The sequence below is a fragment of the Chaetodon trifascialis genome, chromosome 23 (assembly GCF_039877785.1).
Source record: "Chaetodon trifascialis isolate fChaTrf1 chromosome 23, fChaTrf1.hap1, whole genome shotgun sequence".
In the NCBI taxonomy this organism is placed as follows: Eukaryota; Metazoa; Chordata; class Actinopteri; order Chaetodontiformes; family Chaetodontidae; genus Chaetodon; species Chaetodon trifascialis.
The window spans coordinates 19,462,033-19,488,597 of NC_092078.1; the positions used below are offsets into that span (position 1 = coordinate 19,462,033).

The 26,565-nt window shown below is 41.7% G+C and overlaps 1 protein-coding gene across 1 annotated transcript; it reads right to left on the reverse strand.

Annotated features, from left to right (window-relative positions):
- Nucleotides 1-1,377: 1,377 nt before the first annotated feature.
- On the reverse strand, nt 1,378-13,618 carry vgf (VGF nerve growth factor inducible). Its single transcript, XM_070993801.1, has 2 exons — nt 13,378-13,618; nt 1,378-6,931 (listed from the first exon to the last, which is right to left on the reverse strand). Exon 2 carries the CDS (start codon nt 6,879-6,881, stop codon nt 4,689-4,691), a length of 2,193 nt encoding a protein of 730 aa, XP_070849902.1. The 5' UTR covers nt 6,882-6,931; nt 13,378-13,618; the 3' UTR covers nt 1,378-4,688.
- Nucleotides 13,619-26,565: the final 12,947 nt, after the last annotated feature.

Consider the following 26,565-nt stretch of genomic DNA (forward strand, 5'->3'; position numbering starts at 1 on the left):
GTGGCTGCATGATTATGTTGGTGGATGAGTCACCCACTCTTCACCATGTGACATCATGAATCACTGCACCTCTCCATTGTCAGAGCTGCAATTATCACCCGCTCCACACATCCCCCCTCCCTGTCACTGCGCCGGATTGGGTTGTTTTTTTCTCCCCCTGTCATTTATCATGATCTCTATCGTCTCTGTTCCTCAACTTTCTCTTCTCTTTTATTTTCATTATCAGCTTTTCATTGGATTCTATTTCAAGTAAACCTTGAGTTAATTTTAAACATATGCCTCAACCTTATTTCATTTACTAATGCAAACTCATCTTTTAACATGTGCATTCATCACTCACTGTCTGCATAAATCTCTGCACATTGTAAAAATTTCATTGTATATGTTGATTATTGCTTCATCATTCTTTCTATATATTGTTTATATTTTTGTACTACTTAACCTACTGTTCAGTTTCTTTTTTTTTTGCCCTTGAGCTGTATATCCTTTTTTAATAGATTTAGTAGACTGAGTGCAATTTTTTTAACTGGAATCAAATTCCTTGAATGTGCACACATACTTGATTTATAAAGCTTTCTGATTCTGATTCTGATTCTGATCTCTTTCACACACACCCCACGCTTTCACATGCATTCATGTTGTCTGTTCTGAGGTTCAATTACTGAACATCATTTGACAGCCTGTTGAAATCCCTGTAAGTACACACCAGAAGGCTCAATTGAGCACATCTCTGTAATTTTCAGTGTTTCTTCTTGACACGGACAGCCTGCTGAACACCCCCACTAAAGCAGCACACTGTACTGTATCAAAGCAAGCCAAATCCTGTCTTCTGTTCCCTCCCACCTTTAATTACTTTTGAAGGGACAGGGCATATGGGATTATCATTCTAAACCCCACATTTGTTTTATTTTTCACAATTTAGTTATCAGAAAGATAATTCACTTCAGAATATACAAGACTGTCATTGAGACTGTTGTTGCCCTCAATCTTGGGACAGAGTGTCAAATACAGATGCTTTATCATGCCCCTCATTTTCTCATATAGACACACAAGGTACCCTTTCGGGTTTGTATGAGATGCTGTGGGTTTTCAGCTATCTCCTCTGTAAACCCATATGTGTCAGTTAGATGCTCAGAACAAGGTGAAGTTGTATAAAGAGCAAGATGGATGGGCTGGATGGATGAGTAAGATGAACACGTGACTTCGAGACTAGCATGTGTTTTCAGTAGTTTTCAGTATCCTTCCTGTCACAAATTATATGAACAACAGAGTGACTGAAATTAATATTTTTACTGAGATGGCTAACCAGGTCGTTTGCTGCCTCCTCTTACGCTCGCATAAAAGTTCTCTGTGTCCACAATGAAGCATTTTGTAATAAAAATAGTTGACTTTATTTGTTTCATTAAGTGCAGCAAAAGTAGTCATTGACGTGTGCATATTTACATCCAACAAATGCATGTTTATTATGATGGTTACAACAAGGTACATCTAGAAAGACCATGGACAACACTTGCTGCATACATGACTTTAAACAGTGATTTTAAGGATGGTACAACAACATTGTGTCATTGTGTCTGTCAACTTTAGATTTTTTTATACTTTTTAATTAATGCTTGTACGTCTTCAAAGAAGCATTTTTGATGCAAGTATACATAAACATACACTGTATCCATACCTCTGGCCATACTTTAGCTGCTTTTTGTTCCATTCTCTTTCTTCATCTGTCACTTCTACCATTCTCCTTCTAAATCTCATAAAAAACAACAAATTAATAAAAATTACAAAAGTCTCCTTTCAGTTCACTCTCTTTTTTGACATATGGCCTCCTGTTGACATTTTCTCATTATGAGATTGCCAGTGCCATGGTTTTTCTGGATTGGCCACAAAGATGTTGAGATTTGTTCATCCTATAGCAACAGATGGCCACAAATGTCAGCAATACAGACAAAGCAATGAGCAACATCTTGCTTCCAGTAACATATTTGGAAAAAGAGGAAAAAGGGAGAAAAGGATATGTGTATTGATTTCTGATTATCAGTAGCCTTTCAAGTAAAGAAAGGAAATCTCAGTAGTACAGTCCTTTTTTATGTAGTATAGCACTGTCATCCAACCCAAGCAGTGAAAAAAATCCCTTCATTGTTTTTTTAAAGTTGGGAATTTAACTGTGATTCACCTGAATATGAGCAAACTGTTGCTACCTCCAGTGGAATGAGTTTCATTTTCCATTTGCTTCTATCACAGAAGTGATCACAGTATGCTTTGTGCTTCCTCCTCACCCATGGATAATATTGGTACAAAAAAAACAAAAACAAAACATAAAGTGTAATGGGAGGGATGTCAAAGCGACATGTAAGGCAGCAAATTAATGGTCAGAGTTTGAAAATAACTTGCCACCTGCAAAAGTATAAAATGTACTGTATAATCGATGATTGTGCAACACTTACATAACAAGAAACATTTTCAGTAGACTTGCGCAGTGCCAAACCAACAATGAATGTATCCCACTAACAAGTATTGCGTGTGTATCCAAAACCTGATATAACTTATTCCTCTGTGCAAAACAGCTCCATTGTTATCCAAAAATGATCAAAAACATGTCACATGATCTGGTGACCAGGTGACATGTTCTTTCATGTCTATGAACACACACACCCGACTAAATCCCACATACTCACTAGAACACTGTGTGTGGATTAGACTTCCACGGAAAATAGTCCCCAATAAATGTACCATTACACAGGTTAGGCTTTGTGTAGAGATGTGAAAGTAAGCAGGGTTTAAGATCTCCTTTTTTCATTCGTACATGATTGGGTACCACACCATGAATGTCTTGGAGGAAGACTGTCTGAAAGTGTGTTCCAATTTCACCATCCTCACTGGTGCAATTCATTGCATTGAGATAACAAAGATATGCAACAAGGGGGAAGCTAAGTCAGTAGGCCTTTCAACTGTAGGTCAACTGTGGCCATTCCTCATGTAATATTTGACAAAAACTATAGTGGCCAACTGTTTCAGGAAATCATTTAGCATTTTGTTCATGAAACTATGTATTTGTCCAGTGGGCTCGTAGCTGAGTGCTACAGACAGGATAGGGAAGTCAGAAGGTATTGAGAGATGAACTGATCCATTTGATTTGGTCTTTTCATGGGATTTGTTGACAATAAGGAAAATATAGAGCAACAGCAGCCTTATCCTTTAAAATACCATGTAAAGTTTGGCCAGGGTTTGGCACCATAGCAACAAGGTAACTGAAGTTATGCAAAAGGATGAGTCATCTATTACAGTGGTGTTAGTGTTGCTTCAATAGCTCTATTGTGAAATATGGGTTTTGGTGCATTATATTTAATTACAGAGTTTTAGTGGGTATATGTGAGTATACATAATGAAAAGGTGCTGTTTTGTTGACAAAATTGTGCTGTATTTTTATATAAATAACACAAAAATGATACGTTTGCATAAAAAATGTATTCATTCAAGTATCAAGCAAATGATTTACACAGGAGGCCATTCCGAGATTATGCTTGAGCTTGATTTCATCTACAAGAAATGACAGGTGTGTCAGTTGATACACAATATGGCCAAAAGTATGTGGACACTATGTGGCCTGAGGTTGTTTTTCCTAGTTTGGCCTAGGCCCTTATGTTCCAACAAAGGAATGATGGGAAACCATTAAGCTCCAGTATACAATGATATTTTAGATAATAGTGAGATTCCAACTTTGTGCTGGTTTGTGTTTGTCCTTTTCCTGTTTCAGTATGACAATGGCCCCCTTGCACAAAGTCAGTTCTTTAAAGACATAGTTTTCCCAGTTTTGTGTGAAAGAACATGACTGGCCAGTACACAACTCTGACCTCAACCCCATCCAACACCTTTGGGATGAACTTGAACTCAGACCCACCATCAGTGCTGGACCTCACTAATGCTTTTGTGGCTGAATGGAAGAAAATCCCTGCAGCCAGGCTTCAACATTTGGTGGAAAGTCCGAAATCATAAGAGGGGAGGCCGTTACAATAGAATGTTAATGTTCATGCTTTGGGAATCAGTGTTCAGCTATCACATAGGGCTGTATCGTTGTTGGTCCACTTCTGGCCATATAATGTTCATCATTTCTGAGTGATTCTGCTAATGAAATACTTTCCAGATTTCCCTGCCTGAAATAATTAGAAAAATGTTCATTTTTGTTTAGACAGTGAAATTCCATCAGCCATCAAACATTTTCTAGCATCCATCAGTGCCTACGATTTAACCAACTCTTACTTTCTGAGTCTGAAAAAGGTTGTTCTTTTTTTTTTTTTAATATACAGGTGACAGCATATTTAAGCATCCTCCTTTGTTAGCATCGTAAAATGTCCAAATGGAGAATGTCGTCATGAAGTTTGGTTAAAAAGTTCCAGCATGACCAAAATCTTTCGCCGCATCATGCGTTTCAACACACATACTGTTTCTCATTCATAGAGGAGAGTAGATGTGTAGATGTGTACCCCTGGAAAAAGTCCTCTGTAATGTCTTTATACAGATCACAACCAATCAAAATAGAGAGAACGAAATTTGTTACAAATGTAAAACAAAACCAAATGCCAGGAAAACAGAATCATAAATAAATACTCTTCTTGCTCATCTCTCCTCTTTTCCATCTTCTCTATTCTTGCCCTTCTCTCAGTCACCTCAGTCCAATATTTGTGGTCTCTTCATGAGTATCTGCTGTATATATATTTTTCCAGATTGTCACGGTTATTACTGTATGGCTGCTTTTCACCCACATAATAATCTTCATTTCTTGTCACTGCAGGTTCCGGGGCTGAATAATAAAACTGCTTCTGTTGAAAAGGGATCACAGGTATTTGGGGAGGAGAACGTGGTTTGGGCATGGGTAGTGGATGAACTGTCCGGGGGTACAGAGGGAGGGGATAGCTGGAGTAGTGAGGTTTCTGCTGGAGGTCTGTGGGGGATTTTCTCAGTTGGGGTTGGACCCAGGTCTGGTAACGGTTTTTGGGACCAAAGGTGTAAGCATCATCCATAGAATTTCCCAGGAACTTGGTGAGGCTGTGAGTGGGTTTGGGGACATAGTAATGGGGTCTAGGTCTAGGGGGAGGAGTAAAAAAAATGGGGTGGTAGTCTGGGTAAGCCTTCCTCTGGTAGAAAGATGAGTATGTGTAGGGGTAAAAAGGGTAGTTGGTCCAAACAGACTTGGGTGATTTGAACCAGAGTTCCTGTTTGATTGACATAGGCTTCTGAGGTTTGGGCCAAAGATTTTGATTGGTTAACAAAGGCTTGGAAAGTTTGTTTCTGAGATGCTGTAATTTCGTTGGTGATTTCTCCTGGAACCATGTTTTGAGGAGATTGACACCAGGAGAGGGTTGTTTAGAGATGGGGACACTATTTTGATTGGCTGAAATCAGTGATGCTAAGAAACCATTAGTAGATGACAATGAGGAAGACAGCAGAGTTACAGGTTGTTGCCAACGAGATGTAATCTCAGGTGGCACGTCTTTCTTCTTCTTCTTCTCCACATCACTGATAATATCCACCACATCATCAGCAGGGAGGTGGAGCTTGCTGGAGATCTCAATCAGCTTGTCAATAGTCTGGGGATCAATATCATTATCCTCTGCCACTTCCTGTTGCTCATCAGACCTCTTGTCCTCCACAGCATTGGACAGAGACAAGCTGTACTTGTTGTTTCCGTTATTTTGTTTGACCATGTACCGCAGCAGCATGTCAGAGGCAATGTCTGCCAACTTCTCCTCTTCCATCTTGGCTCTCTGTGCCTCAGCTGCCTGTCTCCTCATCTCCTCCTGCTCCACTTTAGCCTGAGCCTCCTCCTCCTCAGGACTTAACACCTCCTCGTCTTCCTCCTCCCCCTCGCTCTCTGGTTCATCATCTTCATTCACCTCCTGCTCTGCTGGAAGATGTGACTGTGCTGCATTACTGCTAGCATAATTATTGTCCTCAAAATCATCCATAAAATTCCCTCTGGATGTTGGGAAGTTCAGGGCTTTCTGTGTCTCCTCTTGCCATTTTAGTTTCTTCTTAGACATGGCAAAGTCACTGCCTTTGTTGAGTGGTAAGATGTTGTAGCTGCTGTAACCTCTGCTCTTTCTCTGGTTTTGCTTTGAATCTCCCTCCCTCTTGGTGGCTGTGTCCAAACGAGGAAACTCCTTCATCATAGTCTCAAGGCTCTTTAGCTCCTCAGGGGTGAGTTGCTCCTCCTCCTCACTGCTACCTTGTGTAGGGCTATTTGGTTGCTGCTGGGGTGCAGCATCTTGCCTGTTTTCCCCTCCTCCATCTGGATTAGCATGCTGCTGCTGTGTTTTGACCTGGATTGTCAGGCTTGTGGTACGACTGGTCACCTTCTCTGTCATCCTCTCCTCTTCTTCCTGAGCTTTCTTCCTCTCTGCTTCCTCCTCTCTCTCCTGGTCCTTCCTCTGTGTGGCCATCAGCAACTCTAACTCTTGTCGTCCATCTCTGTCTTGGTCTGCTCCCTCCATTGTCCTAACTTCTCTGTATGACTCTTCTTTTTTAACCTTGCCAATGCCAGCCCTCATATCTTCTTCAGTCCCATTGTGCTCCTGCACCTCCCATCTTCTGTCTACTTGGGAATGATTCAGCGCCTCCAGCAAAACTGCTGCTAGTGTTTTGGGATCCACATCTTTAAAGAGTTCCTCTTCGTCCTCTGCCTCTTCTTTCTGTAATGATTGTCTCTCCTCATCCTTGTTTTGCCCATCGCCTGACACTGACAGTCCAGGAGGAATATCTTTGTGTGGGTTATTGACATCTCCAGGGGTGTTGATTGGATTGGGGGTGGATAGATGGAAGAAAAAAGCCCCTGTTAAGAGGACCATGAGGGTAAGGGCACTTGAAGCATCATGGTACCCAATCATGTCCACTCAGAACAGGTCAGGCTGTCAGCAGAGAGGGGGATCAGAAATACCTAGAAGAAACAAAAAACACAGTCACACGTCTTCAGTTTACATAACTCTCTGACTTCTTGCCTAGTAGCACAAAATCACAGAACAGTATCATAAAAATTCCATCCCTGTAAGACAATTCTGCACACCTGAAATGCTACTGCTCAGTGCCAGTGCAGGAAGCGGAAGGTCAGGTTTGTGATGTACACATGTTTGAACCTATTAAATTCCAATGGAAAAATAAGATATATATGATGCATTATCAAAGTGAAAATGGTTGGGTCTGCTGTGTGATAATGAATCACATGGAAGCCTTGTTATTGTTATTTATTGGACCCAAAGCAGAATGAAAGATAGTAGATCAGTGCACAAACAGTTTATTGGAAAATTCAGCAAGTTCAAATGTGCAGTCCAGTGGAACTGAGACAGGCAGGCAGTTGAGAGAGGTAGATGGTTGCAGACCAGTGTGGTGAGGCAGAGAGAGCTGGCTGACTTACAACAAGAGATCTAAGATTTTTTTAGGATGAGGAGATTGAGCAGAGGTATGAGATCAGGAGAAAAAAAAATCATCGAGCAATATTCACTGAACAGGTAACAAGAACAAAGTGAGCTGAGATAAAGTGCCCCAGAGGACAACAGACAAAGACTGCAAAGACTGGAGTGAAGAGCCAGGGTTTATATACTATGGAGGTTGATTATCTGACAAGCCTCAGGTGTGCAGAGGGGCTGGCAGCAGGACAAGGCAGGTGACCATTCCCAGCTCAGCTCAGACACAGACAAAGACACAAAGAGAGGGAGACAGAGAAACATACATGAACCACAGAGGGGACACAACAGAAACACAGGGAACTAGACAGTGTGGCGCTGCCAAATCCTGACAAGCCTGTTGCTGTTGTGAAGAGAATCACAGTAGTTATAGAGCTACAGTCCTGTTGTCCATCTATTTGTGATCTATACCTGCTTATCTTGCACATGGTCACTTGGGGCAGGAACCAATCTCAGTTCATACTGAGAGGTAGGATACAGCTGAACATGTCATCAGTCTACGACAGCAGCGGTCCTTGACCTTTTTTGTGCCACAGACCGGTTTCACGTAAAGCAATATTTTGACAGACCGGCATAGAAACAAATATTAAAACAAATTATTAAAAATATAACTCACCATTATGCTGCCCTTGTTTCTCTTCAACAACAATATTACAACACATATTACGCAGAGTGGGCTTGGTGTGTGAGAATCACCTGAAGCGATAAACTTGACTGCTGGTATTGTGTCTACTATGCAGCTTTCTTTTTCTTGGAAGTTGTAGGCTCTTCTTGTGTCTCATCATTTGGCCTTTTCCCCTTTCTGAAGAAACTCTCGAAAGACGTTTTTTTTTTTTTTTAAACTTGTTTTTGCTAGCTTGTGGGCTTACTTTTTTACTAACTAAAGCCATTCACACCAACAAGAAATTTGGAATCTCCACTCATCCTAATCTACGAAAATGTAAACTACATGTAGCGCCCTTAGTCTTACTCAATGTTACACCAATGCTAAGGACAGCAACATTCATTCTAGGCTCGGAAAGCTGGATACCTTTAATTATTGGAAGTTCTCACTTAAGAGACGGTGGATGTAAAGTTGAACAGTGACAATTTTATTGCCTCACACCAATTATTTAACAATGTTAAAACAATGTATAAAATTGAAATACAAAAACAAAACCCTTTCACAATAATAAACAAATTAAAATTTCAAATGAAAGTGTCCCTTCTTTGGGTAAAAGCAGAGTTCAGTTCCTCGTGAAATTCTCTTTTGAGTAAAGGAGATCAGAGTTCCCTTTAACTTGTGTGTGCACACTGCTCCTATGACTATGACTGTATCCAAGTCAATAGAGTAAATTTAAGGTCTGAAGTTTGCTGAGGTGGAACCCACGGCTGGCCACACCGTGTGTCCGGTCCGTCCACAGTCAGCTCTCTGGTTCTGGCTTGCCACTGAACCCTCCAGGGCTCAGGATCAGACTAATCAATTCCTAGTCCACAAAAAAAAAACAATCTACACACACAGTGTAGAATATATACATTACTATCTCTTATTACTATTCTGTTTATCAAAAGGCCTCAAATTACTTTCATTACTCATCATATCTCTCCATATAAAATAAACGACACAGCTTCAATCATTGTGAAATGAACTGAAATACATCACAATAAAAGTATTTTAGTGCAAACAATAATTCATCATGAATTCACAACAAAATCATGTACCTTTAAAAGACACTATATTTTTTTAACTAGCAAAAACAACTAACATCTATGAAGCTGGAATTATCTTTGAGCACCCAAATGTAATAGGTAATGCTAGTGTTAGCATAATGGCTACCACCATGCGCGATTAGCATTAGCTTGCGGCTAATGTCATTAGCGATCTTTTTCCTCATCGTTTTGAACCGTTAACAGTGATACAGTCTGTACCAGAGTGGTATCAAAAGCTCTATGACTTTGATTGGTTTAGAGAAATTATCAGTAAGCAACAATATGGTGTAATAAGCAACCAGCTAATATTAACAATCAACATGGAGATCTGGCCTCTTAGCAACAATGGCTACGTGTACCGAAGTTCTCAATGAGAGAGATCACTCGATGAAAGCGGCTCCTCCCTTCAGTTAGACACACAGGACTTTGTCCTAACAAACAAGCAACTTATTAGCACACGATATTTGAGGCTTAGTCATGGATTTATGATTTTTATCTTGTTTTCCATACCGGGGGATCTTTGCTCAATGTGCGCTCTCGGGGACGTCTCAGGTGAAAAGAGAGAGCAAACCAAGAGAGAGGCACTAAGTTGTCTTCGCAGTGAAGTACAGAGCGAATGTGCCACCCTCTGGCAGGCATGGAACTACACCTCTAAAATACATAGATGGGTTTAGTAATCATATTTTTTATGTGGGTTACATACTGTACACAGAGAGAGGCCCCAGCCAGCTGAAGAGTTCAAACCCAGGACCTTCTCACTATGAGGTGAAGGTGCTAACCACTGAACCACCATACCATACTGTATCAGGTTATAGCACTGTAATATCATCTTAAATCTGTTTCTCTGACCTCTTTTAGGTGATACTAGGAATAGCAAAGAGTCGCAATACACAATATGCTCATACCTTGTCCTGGGGTGACGTGAATTTCTCACCTAGCGCACCATTTCACTTTTGAAAAATGCACATATTGACCTATTTCATTTTCAGAAATTTCATATGTAATAGATTGCAAGCTTGCAAGCTGCAAACTTTAGCGTCTGTATGAGGCACACCGTCTTCATTGTAGATCCGTGGCAATATTATGAGAAGTTTAGAGCAAGGTGGCGTAATGCACAGAGCAAGAAACAAAGCAATTGGAGGAAAGTGAAAGTGTTTGGATGGCTCAAACAAATACCCAGGACTCCGGGACTCTGTCCCATGAGAAATCAAGAATGATCGATCCATTTTTATACTTAACCAGGTAGTTCTGGTGCCTAAACCTAACTAAGTAGTTTTAGTGCATACACTTAACCAAACTGCGACCGTTTTACAACATTAAACACGTGTTAGAAAGGCTTTCTGACAGGAAGTCTTCGTGTGAGGCTGGGATGAGAACGTGTTGGACAGCAGGAACAGTTGCTCTGGGCTCTAATATTGACGTGGATGGGTTTACATCGGAGTTAGGTAAAAGGCCGGCGCGTCTCGGTTGGTCTCGAGGGGCGTGACAAAGCGCCTTGACGCTCTGGGAATGAGGACGGGTCAGACTGGCCTGGCAGGGGAGGGAACCGCTGCTGTCCTCGGTACTGAAATCTTCAAATACAGCCTTCTAATGTGTAACAAGTGCAGTGACTGGTATGTCTGAACAATCACAGCTGTCACATATACAATTACATATCTGTCTGTTCTACAGGATCCGTGTAAAGTGCCTACATGGGTTTAAAAGATCATCGTTTCGCTTCTGCTCTATACGCCACATTCAGTCACGTTTCAACTTCATTACGGCGTAAAAAAAACGCTGTTTTTTTCAGATTTTACGCCACTTTTTACGCCGTAATGAAGTCCTCCAAGAACGCGCGTAAAAAACGCCGTTTTTCTATTATGACAATAATCTCCACCCTTCTTTTCTCTCAGCCACTGAATTTGAAGTGTGCCCAGTCGCTGATCAAGACAAGCAGACCAAATCAGTTCAGCAGAGATCTCCTTGGTGGCAAAGTTTGTCCTAACTTACCTTGTAGTTCCTCATAGGTTAATATTTTGGGTGATAGGCAGGAAAATATCCCATAAATTATCTTCACTGTTATTTTAAATTCCTCTTCCATGCATCATTTATTTATTTTTCTACACACACAGGTTTCTGCCATCTTGCTCACTAATGCAGGGCTGCAAAGTCAGTGGGCTTATATCCAAGCAAATAAATCACAATATAGCAACGTGGTGAGTGACAGAGTTGTAGAAAAAAAAAAAAAAAAAAAAAAAAAAAAAAAAGAAATCTGCAAGAGGTCCAAATATACAATGCCACTCGCTGGATTCGAACCTGCATGCCAGAAGGATGGTGATTACAGAGTAAGAACTCTAACCACTGTACCACTTCTTCACTTTATGCCCTAAAGGCTAAACCAGTCAGAATCAACAATGACATAGAAGCATTAACCACAAAGAAAAATAAATAAACGATGCATGGAAGAGGAATTTAAAATAACAATGAAGTTAATTTATGGGATATTTTCCTGCCTATCACCCAAAATATTAACCTACGACTGATTTGGTCTGCTTGTCTTGATCAGCGATTGGGCGCAGACACTTCAAATTCAGTGACTGAAAGAAAAGAATGATGGAGATTATTATCATACTAGAAAAACGGCGTTTTTGTACAGGCCTTGTGATGTGCACAAACGCGTATATTTTACGCGCGTTTTGATGCACAAAACGGCGTTTTTTACGCGCGTTCTTGGAGGACTTCATTACGGCGTAAAAACCGGCGCTCTTTTTGCGCATTACGGCGTATAAAACGCCGTAAAATCTGGGGAAAAAAATGCGTTTTTACGCCGTAATGAAGTTGAAACGTGACTGAATGTGGCGTATTTTTGACAGAGATGGCTTGCCATACTTCTCTTTATGAATCATCACCGCGCTGCATGGCACCACGCTGTACTGTTCACTGAAAACAAATATCTGCAGTCATTTTTTGGTTATCATGTCATAATCATCTTTTATTATCCGTAGAAAGACAAAACTGCTGTGCCGCGCTTGATTAAAAAAAAGTGATTGTTTTCATTCTCGTGCAGATGTTTCAATGCACACTTTTTTCATAAACATCTCTCTTTCTTTGTGGTGGAAAGTTATTGAAATATCAAGACCTAGTAAGAGACCAAATGTCTCGTTTAGCCGGGCATATTCTGCAGTGGAGTTGTCTGGATTGCAGGGGGTGTTTGATGCGTCATGGGCACGGATGCAGCGATTGATTAACATAAGTAGGATGTAATATGACTGATCTCATCCTCCATCTGACCGAACTAATCGGTTTTAAATTCAGTTATTTTATTCTCTCCAGCAGAAGGTAGGTTTCTGGCCTGAGCAAAACGGGTTAATAATCGGCTTCTGAGAGTCACGAATCAAGAAAAACCTACAGCACAAAGCCATCACCTAGATTTCTGTCAACATGAGTGACCTCGCCGCATCCTACATACTAACTGTAAACCTCGAAACCCCACACAAACATGGACGCCAGTGTTATGCAGATATTTTATACAGGGTAACAGGCTACCTTTGTACTGTGAACATCATCACACCTAAATACACGTAGATGGTGTACCTTGAAGCATATTCTTCTTAATTTTCCAGTCTGGCCATTTTTGGTCAACCGAGCGATGGTATTGATGTCTGGAAATCACTATGATTGTGGTGATGATGATGATGATGATGATGATGATGATGATGATGATGATGATGATGATGATTATGACGATGAGGAGGAAGAAGAGGAGGAGGACAACAGCCAACGGCAACCACTGTTTTAACCATAGAAATGTGGTAATGGAAGTAAATTAATCTCCCACAGGATCTTCAGATCACCACAACATACTGCAAAGTCTCACTTTAAACACGCTCATATGTTCAGAAACTACTGACAGTAAAACATGTTGAATTTGTATGATAATTAAAATATATGTCATTAGTCATATATGTAAAGGAATGTAAGGGGAGTTTTAGCAAACCTGCTCCAACCCTCAAAATACACTCCACTTTAGTATATTTTTGGTGGGGTTTTTTTTGTTTTGTTTTGTTTTGTTTTGTTTTGTTTTGTTTTTTTACCGCTGTGAACCGCTCTCTGTACACTGCGGCTGTTTTATTTGTTTAAACATTTCTAGTAATCAGCCAGTTACAACAGATTTTATTTATTTATTTGTATTTTTTTTTTATTTTTATTTATTCACAAAAGCAGGTAAACTAATGTCAAATAAGTTGACACTTACTTGCAGTTCAGTGAGAGCAGTGGGGGATTCCAGTTTCCCCTCCTCGTCACGTCACACTGAGAGCTGCTGTAAGTCCTGCTGACATGCACAGACCTACTACGTGCACTGTGTGGTCGTTGGTGGTGTTGTTGCGCCAAAGTTGTTGTTATTGTCTAATGTTAAATGTCGGCACGGTTGTCGTTTGCTGCTGAGATTCGGTCTCTTTCTTCCTCCTCTCCCGGGATTCCGCTCCTTGGCTCGTGTATTTTCAGGCGGCTGCGGCTCTTATACCCCCGCCCTCCCATCCCACATGATTCATGCGTCAAGCAGTCCCAATTGACGTCACTGACTAGGTTTCATTCATGAGATTTCTGCCCCCACCCCTCATGAGCAAAAATACAGTCATGATTTCCAGCAACGTGTCAATAATAACAACAACAATAATAATAATAGAATTGGAATTTTTTAATGCGTTGTTGAAGAACAAGCAAAGTGACTTTGAGACATGTTTCATTTATCACAAACCATTTCATTAATTCCTAAGTAAATTTATATTTATATAAGAATTTATGTGTGTGTGTGTGTGTGTGTGTGTGTGTGTGTGTGTGTGTGTGTGTGTGTGTGTGTGTGTGTGTGTGTGTGCATTTGAACAGCTTTATTTGATTTCAGTACCTTTCTGTTGTGCTAATGTATTTGGGCCTGTTTATGAACACACAGCCTGAATAACTTCAAAATGACTGAGAAATGTATATTTTTAAATTTTCATATTTTTAATTTTCTTGTAGTCTTCATGGTGCTGTCAAAACAGAGATAGGGATAAAATTAATCTTCAAAAGTATGATGTGTGGCTATTATTTCATTATTGCAACACAAAGATAGACCTGTTAAATATAATCATAGGAAAATTTATTCCTTCATACATGATGGGCGAGTGGTCACTCGGGCTGATTACAAATCCATTCAATCACAGTCACATTTGTTATAAGAGATGTTTCTGATGTTTTTTTGTTAAACAAAATTCTTATCAGAAGTGCAGTACCTGGTGTTACAAATTGTTGAGTCGTATTTAAGGATGATATACAGTCTGTATGGTGAAGAGGCAGTGGAGATGGCTAGATAGCAGGGGATGTGTGATGTGCAAACAAGCAGCAAATGATTAAAATAAGCAGGATCTAATATGACTGCCATTCTCTATATATAAACGGAACAAATCAGTTTGGTTGTATCTGTCCTAATTTTTCCAGCAGATAGGATTCTGGTCTGAGCAGGTTACTCTACAGTTTATACCAGCAAAGCTGATAAATATCTGATTCTGAGAGACAAGAGTCAAGAAAAATCTGTCATCAAAAAGCCACCTCCAGACCTCTGGCAATGTGAGTATCCTCCCCACAGTGTACTTACTGTTTTTAATAGTAATATTCAGTATGAAGTTTGGAAAGCAACAGTAAACAATAAGGACGGCTGTGGCCCAGGAGGTAGAGCAGTCGTCCACCAATAAGGAGGTTGGTGGTTCGATCCCTCGGCAGTCCACATACCTAAGTATCCTTGGGCAAGATAGTGAACCACATAAACTGCCCCCAATGCTGTGCCATCGGTGTGTGAATTCATGTGTACGTCGCTTTGGATAAAGGCATCTGCCAAATGACTAATTGGAATTGGAATTGCAATAGCAGGGTTAATGGCAAACCACCACTACTGTGTAGAATCCCTTGATGTTCTGAAAAAGATGTTATAAATGTGGATTTTCCCGATTTTCTGAAGAATGAACATTTACCTGAGGGATGGGTAATGCCTATATGATGATTGGAAGGCACAAGATTCTCTTCATTTTGTAAATTAACTACAAATGTAACACGAGTTGGAGCTCGTCCTCGTGGTTTTTTTTTTGGTTTTTTTTTTGCTGCTTTGGAAGCATTATGCTGCTTCAATCAACCTGTGTGCCTTTTCATAAAACTTGTTTATTGATGATGTTTTTGTTGGTGACAATGCCCATGATAGTTTGGTGATATTGTGAACATTTCTTAAATTAGATTAGATTAGAAGAGTATAAAACTATTGGCATATGAAAAATGACTGAATTTTACAGTAGATTTTGAATTGCACGTGAGTAAGATATGAGTAATAAAATACAGTGTCTTTTTTTTACTATTGCACAGTTGAAAATATATAACACAGTTAAAGTATATAGCATAGTGAAAATACGTTGTAATATTGCAGAAGATAAGCTGCATAAGATGCAGTGGTTATTAGAGTATGTTAACATAAATAACGTAGTACGCAAAAAGTAGGTTTGTGATGTTGTGATGTGAAACAACATCAACACGGTGCTACATCAAATTAGGCTGGACTTGATCAGAATGACAAAAATTCCTGCTGTTGGCCTGACTGCTTGTTGTTGTGTTGTTCAATGACCTGCAAACAATAGTACGCCAGTCAAAAAAGGACCTGAAAATCCGGCCCTCTGGATGATTAGCTATATGTCCTCAGAGGTATCTATTTGACAGCATTGTCAGTGGTAAATTGACCATAGCTCCAAGATGGTGACACCACTGTTGGAGCTATTTATTGTCCTTGTAGTATTGAATGATTAAATATTTATTTGTTTTCTGATTTGTATTGAATATTATTATTATTATTATTATTATTATGTTTGATTAAAATTTTAGTATCCATCCATTTTCTATGCTGCTTATCCCTTTCGGGGTCACGGGGGGGCTGGAGCCTATCCCAGCTGTCAACGGGCAAGAGGTGGGGTACACCCTGGACCGGTCGCCAGTTGATCGCAGGGCAACATATATACACAGACAGCCATTCACACTCACACTCACACCTAGGGGCAATTTAGAGTCACCAATCAACCTAATGAGCATGTTTTTGGTCTGTGGGAGGAAGCCAGACTGCCCAGAGAGAACCCACACATGCACTGGAAGAACATGCAAACTTCACACAGAAAGGCCTGACCCGGGAACCGAACTGGCGACCTTCTTGCTATCAGGCATGCGCACTACTTGCTGCGCCACCGTACAGCCCTAAAATTATAGTATGATTATTTCAATTAATTTGAGCACTTGTTAATGCTCATGTTTGAAGCCGCGGAGCACCGGAGATCCATATGGTGGTGATGTGGTGCGCCAACAAGAACCTGACCAGCATATATAATGTGTGTGTTTACAGTGTTTGCAAAATACCTGTCTACAGCCTAGACTACATCAGAATATTCTATTACTGTTAATCCCATATGAATATTAAAATATGCCGAACCATTTTTCCTGTATCATAGCTACATGTATGACATTTGCAGCAAAAAAAACCCTGTGAAAATCAGTTTAGTATTCAGAGAGTTAGGATGGATTAAATGTGCTGACACTTCTTTGCGCCTGCCAAACAGCACTGACTGGAGTGGGTGACCGGTCCAAGATGGCGGCCCCATGGCTCGTCAGCACCAATAGGCAGTAGTGGTCGATGTGGCATCTTCTCTTTATATGTCTGTGGTCTGGTCCTACAGGACCAGTCCATCCCTCAGGTCAAGTCCCCCTAGTGGCCTGACGCACTTCCATTTTGTGGAGTGAATTTGCAATTGGAATTTCCCCTCGTGGGACGAATAAAGGAATACTGAAGTGCAGTTGTTTTGGGGTTGTGTGTGTTTTGATATTTGCAGCATTTTTCTTTCGCATTTGTTTTGTGTGTTTGTAAGTTTTTGCTTCTGCTTCGTTTCTGTGATTGCAGCATTTTTCTCTTGCAGCGTTTTTCTGTTGCATTTGTTTTATGTGTTTGTGTGTTTTTGGCTTTGCATCATTCCTGTGTTTGCAGTGTTTTGCTGTTTGTGGCACGTTTTCCCTTGTCGGCCACAGTAGTGAAATGACCAGAGCTTACCCCATGAGAGTGTCATAGCACCCAGCATATATTTATAACAAAATTCATAATATTATCAATACAAAGCATTGATGGGACACCATGTATCTTGGACAATGATTTCACTGACTCCTTCTGGAAGTTTGGAAGTTTGGAGGAACATGCCAGTGCCATACCATGCCATGCCATTGGCTGAGGTGATCTGTTGGTATGAAAATGTATCATTTATTGGCCCTACATGGCAATTGTATATAGTAGTTTAGTGGTGGTTGATTTTTGATGGTATGTGCCCTTTATCCTGATGTTGTTTTTTGTGATCCTCGGAGTTTACTGTCCCCCAGCAAGACAGTGATGGGATGTCCTCCCTAACAGATACACTGTCCATCTCAACCTCAAGCAGTATAAGCAACAACACAAGTGATGCTGGATGTCAACTAATTTAACCTGTCATGGTAAGCACCTACGCAAGAAATGTAATTTTATTACTTGAATACTTTCACACTTTGTTTAGTTGGCCTGACTTCACAACCTAGCTTAAGGATAGGGTCCATTAAAGGCAGGCTGAGGAGGCAATCAGTTTACCATCTGGTAGTCTCAGCTCCCCAGTCATCGGACCTACTGCCTGTGTCAGCTAGCCACTGCCCTGCTAGCCTCCTACCAGCTCCAGCTCCTGAGTCGGCAGGCCCCAGTCCCACTAGCTCACTAGGTGGGCTAGCCACCAGCCTGCCAGCTCCTTGCTAGTTCCAGTGCATGAGTTGGCTAGCCACAGGCCTGTTAGTGGCTTGCTAACTCCAGCCAGTGAGTTAGCTAGCCCACAGCTTTCTCACCTCCAGCCATGTTCTGTTCCCGAGGTGGTGAGGGACCTGCCCGAGTCCCAGAGGTCTCCATTCGGGGGGACACAGCTGGCTATCAAGACGGCCCCCCACAGGAAGGAAGTGGGGCTGCAGACAACATCATGCCATGCAACTGCCTTGCTCCTTATCCTCACCCCTGTCCAGTACCGTGGTGGTCTGACCCTCTGGAGGAGCTCCTGGTCCCTAGTCGACGACCAATGACAATCGCCAGTTGGCAGCCCAGGCCACACCTACTTCTGTTGCCCGGTCAGCGGCCCACTTTTCCCTTCGCCGATTTAAGGAAGGAAGGAAGGAGTTAAGGAATTGAAAAAGCATTGTAATTGATTATCTGTCTGATTATTCTGAATAGATTGCGGTAGTTGTTTCTGTTAAAAATGAATTAGTTTTGTTAATTGTTTTTGTATTTTGTATCAATTTTGTTTAGAAATTCTTTCTTATAGCCAGCAGGAATGACTGTGATCAAAGAGTATGAAGAGACTGATTGCTTGAAAGATTCCACCTGGTGATTAACGGTGAACATCGTTGTAGCTCACATGCATGTGTTAGGATCCTTGTGTTAGCCATCCTTAATGTATCAAAGTTGATTTCACTTCCTGCGTTTTCCCACCCTTGTGATTGCTTGATTGTGTTTCCCTGTGTCTGATTAGTTCTCCTCTCAGTCTATTTAAGTCAGTGTGTTTCCCTATTGTCGCTGTGGCATCATCCCTTATATGTGGCTTTTCTTGTTTCTTGTGATTCTTGTAATTCCTAGTCTAATAATTTGGACTGATTCCTCTCAGCTTTTTGTAAAGTCTGCATTATTGGGTTCAGTCCTTGCCTTTTGCTCGGCCACAACACCGCAACAGCATGAAGAGGAAGGGTAAGGGGGTTCATGTCAATGACATGAAATTCTTAATTATAGATGAATCTTATCACAAACAGTACTTTTGCTTTTGCAGGAGAGCTGTGAGTAAAGCAACAAATGAACCATCCCCGACGACACCTCCCAACAGCTCCAGCTCCAGTCACCTCCACCAATGCCCACCTTAAATGGACAGGTCTGTAGACGATGCAGTCAACCTGGCCCTCCACTTCATCCTACAGCACCTGGACTCTGTAGGAACCTATGCCAGGATACTGTTTGTGGATTTCAGCTCTGCCTTTAACACCATCATCCCAACTCTGCTTCAGGAGAAGCTCTCCCAGCTGAGCATGCCTGACTTCACCTGCAGGTGGATTACAGACTTCCTGTCTGACAGGAAACAGTGCGTGAAGCTGGGGAAACACGTCTTTGTCGCTAAGACCATCAGCACCGGATCCCCTCAGGGCTGTGTTCTTTCTCCTCTGCTCTTCTCCCTGTACACCAACAGCTGCACCTCAAGTCACAAGTCTGTCAAGCTCCTGAAGTTTGCAGACGACACCACTCTTATCAGACTCATCTCTAATGGCGACGAGTCCGCCTACAGGTGGGAAGTTGACCATCTGGTGACCTGGTGCAACCAGAACAACCTAGAGCTCAACGCTCTAAAGACAGTGGAGATGGTTGTGGACTTTAGGAAAAACTCAGCATCACCTGCCCCCATCACCCTCTGTGACTCCACTATTGACACTGTGGAGTCTTTCCGCTTCCTGGGAACTATCATCTCCCGGGACCTCAAGTGGGAGCCGAACATCAGCTCCCTCATCAAGAAAGCACAGCAGAGGATGTACTTCCTACAGCAGCTGAAGAAATTCAGTCTGCCAAAGACAATGATGGTGCACTTCTACACAGCCATCATTGAGTCCATCCTCAGCTCCTCCATCACCATCTGGTACGCTGCTGCCACTGCCAAGGACAAGGGCAGACTGCAGCGTGTCATTTGGTCTGCAGAGAAGGTGATTGGCTGCGATCTCCTGTCTCTCCAGGACCTGTACACCTCCAGAACGCTGAGGCGTGCAGGAAAGATTGTGACTGATCCCTCCCAGCCTGGACATAAACTCTTTCAGACCCTCCCCTCTGGCAGGAGGCTGCGGTCCATCAGGACCAAACCTCACACCACAAGAACAGTTTTTTCCCATCTGCTGTCAACCTTATTAACAAGGCCTGGAACCCCCCCGGCACTCTTCACACTCCACTTCTGACTGTACTTGTCATTAACATTGCCATAACTTTATGCGTTACATTAACGCTCTGCTTGGACTTCCTTTCGAAAAAAACAGACTGTGCCTCTGTAAAAAAAAAAAAGACTTGTGTACATATATTTATATTGTTAGATTTTTTACTTACTGTTACAGTTTCTAATATTGTTATATCTTTTACTTATTTTTATATTATTTACTTACTGTTATATTTTTTACCTTTTGACCAGTGACGCGATGTTCACAGACCAGGTGAGGTCGTCTGTGATGTGCACCCCCAGGAACTTGGTGCTGCTGACCACCTCCACAGCTTTGTTGTTGGGGAGAAGTGGAGTGTGACCGGGCTGGTTCTTCCTGAAGTCGACAATGATCTCTTTGGTTTTGTCCACGTTCAGGTTCAGGTTGTTGACTTTGCATGAGCTCACCAGCTGCTCCACCTCCTCTCTGTAGGCCAGGTCATTATCGTCTCTGATGAGACCCACCACTGTTGTGTCATCTGCAAACTTAACAAAGTGGTTGGTGGCAGCCTTGGGGCGCAGTCATGTGAAATCAGGGTGAACAGCAGTGGGCTCAGGACACAGTCCTGAGGGGAGCCTAGGTTGAGGGTGATGACATGTGGTCTATCAGTGAGAAAGCCAAGCAGCCAGTTACACAGGGGGGTGCTGAAGCCCAGGGGTCCCAGTTTGTCTACCAGATGCTGTGGAATGATGGTATTGAATGCTGAACTGAAGTCCAGACAACAGCATCCGCACATAAGTGTTTTTTTGCTCCAGGTGTTCATGGCTCAGGTGGAGAGCAAAGGAGATGGTGTCCTCGGTGAAGAGGTTAGGCCGGTAGGCAAACTGGAAGGGGTCAAATGTGGGAGGGAGTCTGGAGATGATATACTCCTTTACCAGCCTCTTCAAGCACTTCATCATGATGGGAGTGAGTGCAACAGGCCGGAAGTCGTTGAGTGATGTAGTCTGAGGTTTTTTAGGCATTGGGATGATGGTGGCAGACTTGAAGCATAATGGGACTTTGGCCTCATGCAAAGAGGTATTAAAAATATCAGTTAGAATGTAAGCCAGCTGATCTGCACATTCCCTGAGCACCCGCCCAGGTATATTGTCAGGGCCTGGAGCCTTCCATGAATTGACTCTCCCCAGAGACCTTGGCATATCAGCTATGTCGAGACAGAGTGCCTCTTCATCCTTTCACTGTAGGAGTGCTGAGTGAGAGGAGATTAGTGCATCAAACCTCCCAAAGAAGATATTGATATCGTTGAGGAAGTCAGCATCATCATTGCATGCAGGAGGGGCTATCTTGTAGTTTGTGATAGCCCGTATGCCTTGCCACATATTCCTGGTGTTGGAGGCATCGTGGAAAAAGTCCTGGATTTTTTGGCTGTGGGCACGCTTTGCTAGTCTGATGGCACGATTCAAGTTGGCTTTCACTGTTCTCAATGCCTCCGCGTCTCCCGACTTGAAGGCTGAGTTCCGTGCCTTTAGCATTTTATGTACATCCACAGTCATCCAGGGATTTTGATTGGCCCGAGTGATGATGTTCTTCATGGTGCTGACATCATCCATGCATTTATTTATTTATTTATCATTGTAGGTGGCAGCTTGCTTAAACATTTCCCAGTCATTGCGCTCAAAACAGTCCTGAAGTGCCTCAATAGCCTCATCAGACCACACCCTCACCTGCCTCACTGAAGGTTTTTCTCTTAGCAGGGGCAGCAGAGTACAGTCAAAAGCTCAATGTCCGGTGAGCAATAGCTTGAGACATGCTTAGCATTACTTAGCACCCAGGATTTACTGCTAAGTGCGCAGCTCCTATTGGCATGGAATGTAACTAGCCCCCTGATGCTAATAGCATTGTCTGGAATTGATGAATGTAGCCATATCTCTGTCAGAACTATTGTGCTGCAGTTCCTCATCTCCCGTTTCGATGTTAGTTCCAACTGCAGATGATCTATTTTGTTCTCCATGGAGCAGACGTTGGAGGACGAGATAGATGGAAGCGGCGTTTTATAGGGATTGGCTTTTAGCTTCGCTGTTAGCCCACCTTGGCAGCAGCGCTTCTGTTTCTGGTCGCCTCCACTTGGACCTCTGTCGGCCTGTGCTGCTGGGCAAGTCTTGGGTCTTGCCGGCGAAGCGCTCCGAGGCTGCATTAACACTCCAGAGTGGTTGTGTCTACAAAGCCGAAGTCAGTGGAAGTTCATAATTCCAACAAGAGCTGGCGATCATATGCTGTCTTACTTCGTTTACTGACTGAATTTGCCATCCTAGGTGGCATGTTTTGTTTCTGTCGCGAGCCCATGCAGCCACAGCCAAATAGGGTGCCACCATCTAATCTTCTCATCATATAAAACATACAAATTTAAAAAAAAAAACAAAAAACAACCTAATCTTACAATACGATTTCATGGAGTTTTGACACATAATAACATTGGAATGTTAAAATTTTGCAAAGGTTAGCATTTTCTCAAAACCAGGTAGCTCATTCTTCTCTCTCAACTAATGAATTTTCCTAAAATTATTACATGGCTTTAAGCTTTTAGGACCAACTGTGGCCTATAAAATTGGCAAAATGATTTTGTATTTACACAGCAAATATTCAAAATCCCCATGGAAAATATTCAATATGAAGCAAAGATTAGAATAACATGCAGTGCAAAATGTCTCACATAAGAATACATGTGCATTTTGTCTTTACTCTGATATGTGCCATTTCATTTTAGTTACATTGGTAATAGTTTAGACAGAAATGTTTCCTTTTCAGCTCAGAAACTCAAAATGAATAACTGACAATCTTCACATTTAGTTAACACTGATTCACTTAGAGTAATGTGTGTTCAGTAGCTGACATCCAGTCGAGCTGGACTGTGGACACTGAATATACATACATGGTCTAACTACCTGAGTCGCATTTATGGCTTTGTGAAAGCCTGTGTGAAAGTGGACAGTTGACATGTAGCTCAGTTGCTTTCTGATATGAGAACCTCTGGCTAACTTCTGCACTGTGCAATTACCATAGTTTTCTATGGCATATAAACACTGTTCACCCATGTCAATAAAGTGTGAGACTCTAAAAATTCTCCCATCCTTTAAAAGCACAACAGAGTTGTTTCTTTGGGTAACACTTTATAATAAGTACACACTATTAAGCATTAGCATTAATAAATACTGAATTCTTCATTTATAACATATGGATACTCATTAGTACGTAGTTTATAAACACAGTTATAAATGTTTTACTCTTCATTAATAAGCTCATCTATATAAATGATAGATTCATTCAACATTCAACATTTCTAAATTAAGTATTACATCACTTACCCACCAGTCATTTGGATTTGTCAGTGGTTTGTAAGATAATTTAGAGAGTATATGTAAATGATGAGCAATCTATTTAGATTTACAAGTGTGCATGCGCTTACACGTCCACTATTCAGACATGTACTAATGATTAGTGAGTATGTTAGCAGATGTTTTATAAAAACTCACAAATTCCATTTCCAATGGATGTCTTATAAACAATTATTAATGCAGCAATTCATGAATTCAGGCTGTCACAAAGCACTTACTACTCGTTAATTAAGCATTATGTGTGAGGTCATCTAAAGTCATCTTATAAAGCATTTACAAATGAGATTTAAAGGATGGCAATGCCTCAAGACTCACAAAAGTTTCGGTTATCTTAACAGACCAAGGAGAGACAACACAAGGGGATATGGAACATATTGCATTGATATTTATTGCAACTTCCGAACATATTGTAACTTTGCAACTGTTCTGTTGATGTAAGATGAACAAGGGTAAGCATGGCTGAATAAAAACTTGCCAACACCAACAGCGGATCGAAGAGGTTTAAGTACAGCAAATAAAATGTTTCTTTGAAAAAAATTAAATAATATCCGTAAACAAAAATAAAGTCAGAAAATATTTCAGTGTCACAATCTAACATAATTCTAAATCCTATCTTCAAGAAAAGTCTATTTGAAAATTAATTGAGACAGATAAAATAAATATAGTCAACACATGATAAAATAACACAGCAAATTTTAAGACATTACAAAAACAAAGTGCGCTGATTCCTTGGAATTAGTCTCAGCCATCTCCCACAGAAAGAGAAATTATTGCTGACAGTGGTTACAGTGGCTGTGTATGACTACTTTTTTGTAAATGTCATGAATCAGTCTGCCAAATGCACCCTCACAGTGTTTCTGTGTGAGCCATTCATTCCACTCAATCACTGAAAGGTGGTCGGAAAGCAAACTGTCAGTGCGATTTCCCCTAAGCCTCCAGACCTGCTCCACTGTTCGTCCTCTTTTTCAGTTTCATGTCTTGATGACATGTTCTGCATGTTTCCTCCTGTTTCCTCTTCTGAAGCCACTTTATCAGCTTCAGGGCATTTCTTTTCGAGGTTTCGTTATTAATAAGCTTCTTCAGTCGGGTGAATCCGCTCATTATTTTCTGCATTCTGCAAAAAATCTTATCTGTATGGGCTTGGGACCACTTCAACTACGCTGAACTTGCAATCTCAGCACGTCATCAATGTGATGACGGTGAGGCGGCAACACTTCACGTCCGAGGAGCAGACATTTCTGATCGGTGCAGCAGCTGGAGAAATGGAGACGGAGTGCACTGACCTGATTGGACGAGTCCGGCGCACACGGGTTCAAAAGAAAAAGCCAGTGTGGAGATGGATATATCGGAGTCGGCGGCCGTCAGCGGCACTAGTGGTGAGTTTGTGTTTGTTTGCTGGCACACATGGATAATAGCTAACGTTAGCTTGTCAGCAGCTGATGGCGTTAGCTCTCACCTTTCAAGCTCTCTTGAAAGGTGATGTGTGGAGAGACGTCTCCTCCAAAATGTAGAATGTGTATTATAGAAAGGAAACACACATGTCAGGACCGCTGACTTGTATCATGAGAGCAGCCTCTGTAATATTCACACAGAATATGAGCTATGAGTTAGCAACAAGCATTCCTATTGGTTGCTGCGTGAGACTGATTGTGATTGGTTCACATTGTATGCAGACAGAGTCAGTTCCTGCAGTCAAGTGTGTGAAGTTCGCCTTCCTAATGTTCTAGCCATCCACGTGCATGTCCAAAGCTGAAATAAATGTTATGAGTTACAGCACGTCGTCGTTTGGATATTATTGTACGCACAGTACGAAAACAAGACATGGTGTCAGAGTGAAAACAACTTTTATGGACGAAGATGGACATCGCTGGAGTACCATCACCCCGTATGGACTGGGATGCTAGCAACCTACCCGAAGTATGGCGCAAATTCAAGCTTCACGTGGATTTAATGTTTTCTGGTCCCTTCAAGATGAAAGGAGAGGATGAAAAGTGCAGCTACCTACTCCTTTGGGTCGGAGACAAAGGCAGAGACATTTACAACACGTGGACACTCGCAGAGGAGGAAAAAAGGTACTGAAATCGTACTATGATCGCTTTGAAGCATACGTCATGCCAAAGGCTAATGTTATTTTTGCTCGTTACAAGTTTCATGAGAAAGTGCAGGCTGCTGGCGAGCCATTTTGAACAATTTGTGACGGACCTAAGACTGCTTGTGAAAGACTGCAATTATGCTAACAGTGAGGAAATGATAAGAGACCGTGTGGCTTTTGGGATTCATTCACCGCGAGTGAGAGAGAAGCTACTCAGCGTCGGGTCTGAGCTAACTTTGGATAAAGCAATAGACATTGCCAGGCCTCACGAAATTGCACAAGCACAGCTAAAAACGATCGCTGGTGGCAACACTGGCACACACGAGCAGACGGTGCATGCAGTTAGTCGGCACACTTCAAAGGATGCAGCGTGGAAAAGGCGCTACGATAAGACAAAGAGAAACCCAGGAATTGCTCACAATGTGGAGGGAGACACAGATCGCCCTAAAACATGTGGCTACTGTGGAAATAAAGCTCATGGAGTGAAAGACAGCTGCCCGGCGAAAGGCAAGCAGTGCAAAATATGCAACAAGTGGAATCACTTTGCAAAAGCATGTCGCTCCAAGCACAAGGAAGAAGTACAAAGAAATTGACGAGAATACAGACAATGCGGATTTGTTCATTGATGCAGTAACACAAGGAAATTACATTAAAGGCACTGAGCAAGCTTATGCAGATATTCAAGTTGGCCCTAACAAAACTGCAGTCAGCTTTAAGTTAGACACCGGAGCCTCAGCTAACGTCATTCCCACACGTGTGTTTGAAGCACTAGGATTTAAGTACATGTTGCAGCCCTCCAATCGCCCACTTTATGGCTATGGTGGCGAACGACTAATCCTCAGAGGCAAATGTAATATTAAATGTCAGTACAAAGACATCCAGTTGATGCTGAAGTTCCACATCGTAGACACACTCACTGCATGAAAAACCACATTTTCGATCCGTAAATCCCCGCGAAGTTCGT